The sequence below is a fragment of the Schistocerca gregaria genome, chromosome 1, assembly GCF_023897955.1.
Source record: "Schistocerca gregaria isolate iqSchGreg1 chromosome 1, iqSchGreg1.2, whole genome shotgun sequence".
Lineage (NCBI taxonomy): Eukaryota > Metazoa > Arthropoda > Insecta > Orthoptera > Acrididae > Schistocerca > Schistocerca gregaria.
Window position 1 is genome coordinate 545,936,592 of NC_064920.1, and position 6,184 is coordinate 545,942,775.

At 36.9% G+C, this 6,184-nt stretch overlaps 1 protein-coding gene across 2 annotated transcripts in view; it reads left to right on the plus strand.

Annotated features, from left to right (window-relative positions):
* LOC126355899 (probable methyltransferase-like protein 25) overlaps nt 1–2,499 on the plus strand; it is a 70,514-nt gene extending 68,015 nt beyond the window's left edge. For both annotated transcript variants that reach the window (XM_050006412.1, XM_050006420.1), the window contains one exon: nt 1,634–2,499. In XM_050006412.1, coding sequence (XP_049862369.1) covers nt 1,634–1,741 — 108 coding nt within the window. In that variant the 3' untranslated portion in view covers nt 1,742–2,499. The remainder of the gene's footprint in view (nt 1–1,633) is intronic.
* The last annotated feature ends 3,685 nt before the right edge of the window (nt 2,500–6,184 follow it).

Here is a 6,184-nt window from a genome sequence, read left to right on the forward strand (position 1 = left end):
AATGACAGATTGGATGTCATACTATTCTACAAACAGTGTATAGTGTCAGATTTGCTCCTGACTGCCAAAATTGGAACTATTTTTTCCAGTGTTAATCGTTTCTGCATTAATCCATTAGCCTATCTAACAAGTTTCACTACCATATGATAATTACTACTCACACTGGACCTCAGTGAATAGCTGCACTTTAATTATACTTTAATTATGACCTCTTGCTACAAATTAATCCCCCTCTAACTGTGCTCAGATTTCGCTCAAGGCCTACCATAACAAGAAATACAATCCAGCTTCTTCCACCAAGTACAAAATCTAATCTAAAACAAAGTAGTACCTTTCAGAGCTACACAGACCATGTATAAAACATATCTCCTGCCAATCATGTCTTATAGTCTGGAGGTCTGTGTCATAAATATGGGAGAAGAGTGTCAGATACAGGCTTGTGAAATGAAGTTCCTTAGATCAGCCCTACAAAAAGCCAGGAGAGACAGAATCAGGAACAAATATGTAAGGAGGGACCTGCAGGTGAACCACGGAGGAAAGAATGAGTGCTGCAAGATTGAGATGGTTAGGTCATGTGAAGTGAATGCACATAACTCGAACTCTACATCAGTGTTTGTAGATGGAGGTACCAGGAAAAAGACCGACTGAGCAGCCTAGGAAAAGATGGACAGATAAAGATCTTGAGAGGAATAACATGGGATTCAGTGGAGAGAAAAAAGCTGTATGAGGACAGAAATCAATGGAGACATATTGTTCACAAAGGTCCTACCTGGTTTGCTGGAAGGAAGTGGTGATGGTGGTGATGATGATGATGATGATGATGATGACGACAATGATGACAATACTTCACACATATTCAATGGCAGGTTGTAACCACACATTTGCAATTGTCTTTCAAATGGCTCATTTGTAAATTCATGTTTAGTAGATGTTTTTGCTTCTGTTGTCATATACTTTTACAGGTCAGTTTTCACTATTAATCGTGAAACATGCTATGTACATGAATAAAAAAAAATCCTGAAAGCTTTTAAAGATATCAGAAATTTTCTAAAATGGAAATGAATTGTTTCTTCTCTTAATATTAAGCACTGAAATAAGATTTAGAAATTTATTTATGTTTCTGAAGAAATTCTGTGTATTATTCATTTTAAAATAAAGAACAACCCACTTCCATGATTGCTAGATTTTTTATTTATTTTTAAAGTTTTTATTAAGAGCACAAGGAAAGGTAACTGATGTGGGGGCTAATAATATGTTACTTGTCCGGTAAAATTTTCTTGAACCGGACCAGCTTACTTTTCACTCTTGACAATGCATTTCAGCAGTGTACTTAATGATTTGCAGGATTGTTTATTTTCATACTTAATTCAGTCATAGAAAAGAAAATTATAGACTGATAACAGCAGAAGCTGTATGCACAATATACCAGGTGATGTTACTAAGGATGGACTAATCAGCATTACCAATTGTTCCATAGTCATCAGGCCCTTGCTTGTAGAAGGCAGGTCATATATATTTGTTTAGCATATTATCTTGATGAATCACTGAACAACTTTTCTTTCTAATATTGCTTGCATTCTTTGAATATCATTGTTGTTCCATGTCTAATGAGAAAAACATTGTACAATTGCAGGGAATTGAAGATGCTCATCTAGTGCAACTGTTTGATCCAGTCACATCACCAAGGTGTTATGCAGTTCTAGCCATAAAACAGAGCAAACTGGAAGTTAATACTTCATAAACAATGGGTTCACTGTTAAACCTTATTTATGCAAAACATGTCTTCTCATGTTCTGATTGTGCATTGTGGACTCAATTTTCTGGATGGATTAGAAAAATTCTTTTTGTTGCCATATTTCCAAATGATGTAGTTATATAACTGTTCAAGATCAATTTTGTTAAAAGTAAAATGATTTCAGTGAGAAAGAGTGGGCCATGAGAGAGTTAACAGCTGTGGTGTTCTTGAAGATTCACATTTTATCACTTAGTGAAAAAAGAAAGAAAGGGGAAGTAGGATGTGATTCATAATAAAATGCTCATTCCACATGAAGAACGGATATGGACAGAAATTTGTTTGTCTTTGCAGCGATCCTCTTGAGACTGACTAAATTTCAGTTTAATCACACTGAAGAGAACCATTCTAAAATATCTCAGATGTCAGATTTATAGTTATTCTGCTGTTTCATAATGATGAGGCAGAACAACCAAAGGGGTTTTATTCAAACTGACACTGGCTATGGAAGCCTGTGTTCTTGCTTTAAACATATTTTTGAAAATGCAGGATTATCTAACTTGGAACCCTTTTATTTTCTGTACTGTATTTGAAGTATTATTTCACACACTGCATCATAAGACTTTATTTTAATCTTTGTTGGGTTCCATGGAGAAATATTGTATTAATTGTATCTGTAGGAACTAAAACACCAGAAGTGTATTAATGTGGTAGTCTATTCTGTGTTCATCTGTTATTGGAGTAAGAATATAGGAAAGTGTTTTCAATCTTTCTTTTTTCACTTCAGTTATATGTTACTTTTAAATAGTATATATTGACACTCCACAAACTGAAATGCTCAATGTGTTCTGCAACTATAAGTTTTAAATCTATTTGCTGGATGTATTATTTCAGGTCACTTTCATATTCCTCTTCAAACAGCAAATTCATAAAGGTGCTGAAGAGAGCTGCCATGTACACATTACACAGTAACACAAGGTCTTAAGTAATATTAATTTATGCCCTGTGACTTTATTTATTGGACTATTTGGTCATAGCTGTAAGATATTGCAATACATTTTGAAAACATTATCTTGCAGTTGCTTGAAGTGACACTGTGAATCCTATGTGTCAGTTCATTGCAAAATTAATAAGGATACTTATGTGGGCTACACCATCTGATCAAAAGTATGTGGATACTTACTAGTGGACATTTATGTAGGTTGTGTCCTTCACCCTTATGATGGCTTGAACGCTGATGGGGTCACTTTCAACAGTGTGTCAATGTCTGTGGAGGAATGATAGTCCATTCTTCCACCAGAGCCAAAACTGGAGAAGGTAGTGAGTTTATTTATTATTCTTTACAATTACAGCCTATTATCTGAGAATCTAATTAAGGCCATAAAACTCCCTTTTCATGGATAATAATAATAATTTATCAAATTAATTTTTAAATTATTACTTATTCCTGGTACTCAATGAAAAAGATAATACTAAAACTACACGTACCATTACACAATTGCAATAAAATCCTTAACCAGTTACCCAGTTGCTAATACTGTTCTTAGTAATACAGAAGCTGTTCTGTTTTTGTTCTTTTGTTTTGGTGCATTTAAACTGTAGATGGATTTTTTGTGTTACTGGATCCACCTTCATACTACCCTGGTCAACAGCCATTGTCTGTTGGATTCCTTGGGTATAGGATAGCACACCAGCAGCATTTCCACTACAACAATCAATTTTAAGATTCACTGTTATGTCTTAGAATTAATACTTCTTTGATCACTTGCACCAATGCAAACAATTGAGAAAGCATTTCATTCAGTGGTCACCAACCTCAGTAATCATCTTTCCATCTGGAGTGTGTGTTTTCTAATGAGGATGGGCAGTGTGATGATGTGTGGTTGACTGCCTCATGAAGTTTTCCTTGGCCTTCATGGACACTGTGGTTGCAGTATTGTCCAAGATGCGACAGGTTGTTACCTGCTTTTCAGTGCTAGTATGGGATCCAACATCCTTAATGCCAGACTGCCATTACCCATGACATCGTTGTAGAGTACACAGTCCCACAGTATGTGTTCCAGAGTGCACACACTGCCACAGATGTAACTATCATTCATCTGTCTTATGATTTTGTATAGATATGTAGCATACAGGCCAGGTAATGTATCAGTCAACTCATTAGGCTGAGGTATCTCATTTTTAGTCTCTCCCTGATGGTAGGCATAAATTCATATGCTCTCTTGCCTGTGCCTGAATTGTTCCATTCATTTTCTCACAGTTGTAATATGCAATCTTTTATTAATTTTTCCACATTGGCCTCAGTTACAAGTATCCTTCATGCTTTCATTTGATTGCTTTCTTTAACCAATGAAGAACTCGCTTTTTCCTAATATCCAAGTCCAGCAGGCATATCTGTATAATTTCTAACAAAGCATCATTCTGGGTAGTGCAGTAGGCAGCCATTAATCTCAGCAGTACTCCTCATTGAACTCTTCTCATTAATGAGGCTGGCTTCATGAGCAGCAATCTGTGAGCCTAAATGCCTGCACCATATTCTACAACTGGTGCTAATATAGACTGGTGATGTGTGTTTTCAAGGAAACTGAAACTGCCATTTGCAATGGCTATAATTTTGTTCTGCATGTTTGTAACTTATTGCCTGCCTGCTCTATTAGATATTTTAATGTGTTTCTTCTAATAATTACATCATTTTATTTTAATTTAGGATTTCTTACTAAGTTCCCTTTCAGCAGGAGGTACATAGTTTTGTGCAGTGCTAGTGACAGTTTGACACTTCAACACCATCCGTCAAGTTCAGGGAGCACTGCATCACTTTTGTCTCCTGTAGTTCTTCTGGAGTCACCACTTGCAATGAACAGCACGTCATTTGTAAATGTTACCAGTCCACTTGCATTACTGCAGTCATGTAACTTCTGTAGTGTGGGCTCCAATACCAAATCCCAAAACTCTGGACCACACACTGATCCCTGTGGACAGCCTTTTGTTATTGCCTTCATTATTTCCTTTCTTGAGTATATTAAAGAAGCATTTCTCCCATGTCAGTAGTCACTTAGGTAAATGTATAACACCTCTTGACCCTCCAATTCCCTAAGGCAATCAAAGAAAGACAGTCACCATAGGTTGTCGAAAGAAGCAGAATTATCGATCATCATTGCTAGAGCATACGTAGAAAAAATATCAGTCATTGCTGGGATTGCACTGTTAATTGTCGTTAGTTGACTTGCCTCTTCTAAATACATACGAACATGTAGCAGGCTGTGAGCTTTTTATCTGTTGCATAATAATTTTTCAAATATCTTGCTAAGAATTTTCAAAAGACAAAGTGGTCTGTAGGGTTTTGGTATCATCAGATACTTTTCGTTTTCTTTACTAATTATCACCACCTCAGCATTCTTCCACTATGCATGGACCCTTTCTTGAAAGAGACACTCAATGCAGTACTGGTAGTGATGTTGGACACTGAGTTCTGGAGCAACTGTTTTAACTCATTCCTAAGGTATGTAAGTGGGTTCAGATTGGGACTGTGGTCAAGCCAGTTCATTTCAAGAATGTTATTGTCCACAAACCACTGCCTCACAGATGCTGCCATATGAAAGGGTGCATTGTCATGCTGATACACACAACCAGTAATAATCTCCAAACTGTTCCTCTACTGTAACACAGTACACAGTTCTCTAAAATGTCCTTATATCCTTCTGCATTTAGCATTTTCACAAGCATAATAAGAGGAAAACAAACACCCCCATTCCTAAAACCATTCCTTCCATATTTCATTCATGGCACTACATGCAATTGCAGATAATGTTCTCCAGGAATTTGCCGAACCCAAACCCTTCCATCGGGTTGTCACAGCACATACCACAATTCATCATTCCAAATTACTTGTTTCCAGTCATCCACTGCCTAGCAACATCACACTTTACACCACCTGAAGCATTGCTTGATATTGACTACATAAATATGTGGCTTATGAGAAGCTGCTCAGCCATTATACCCCATTCTTCTTAACTTCCTGTGCACGTTGTGGTAGCTGGGCTGCAAGTAGCAGTTTAGAACTCAAGAATGATTCCTCTGCAATGCTCAACGGTCACAGCTCCCGAGTACATGAGATGTGCATGGTTTTGGTTTAGCTGCGGTTGTTCACATCACCAACAGTTGACCTGCTCTAATTTAGAAGTGCTGAAATGTCTCTGATTGACTTGTTGTGGAGATGACATTCAATGAGTAATCTGCATTCAGAGTCACTTTGCTATCCTGACTGACCTATTCTGCTGCTACTACTTTTCTACTATCAATATTACAGTCCCTACCTATTTTGTATTGGCAGGTCTGCCTCTCATGAGTCCTGGTATCTAGTGGTATTTGAATATGTTTGATCAAGTAGTGTACATACAAATTTTATATGTGAAACAATAACTAAAACCATCATGCTACAATATGCACTGGTGT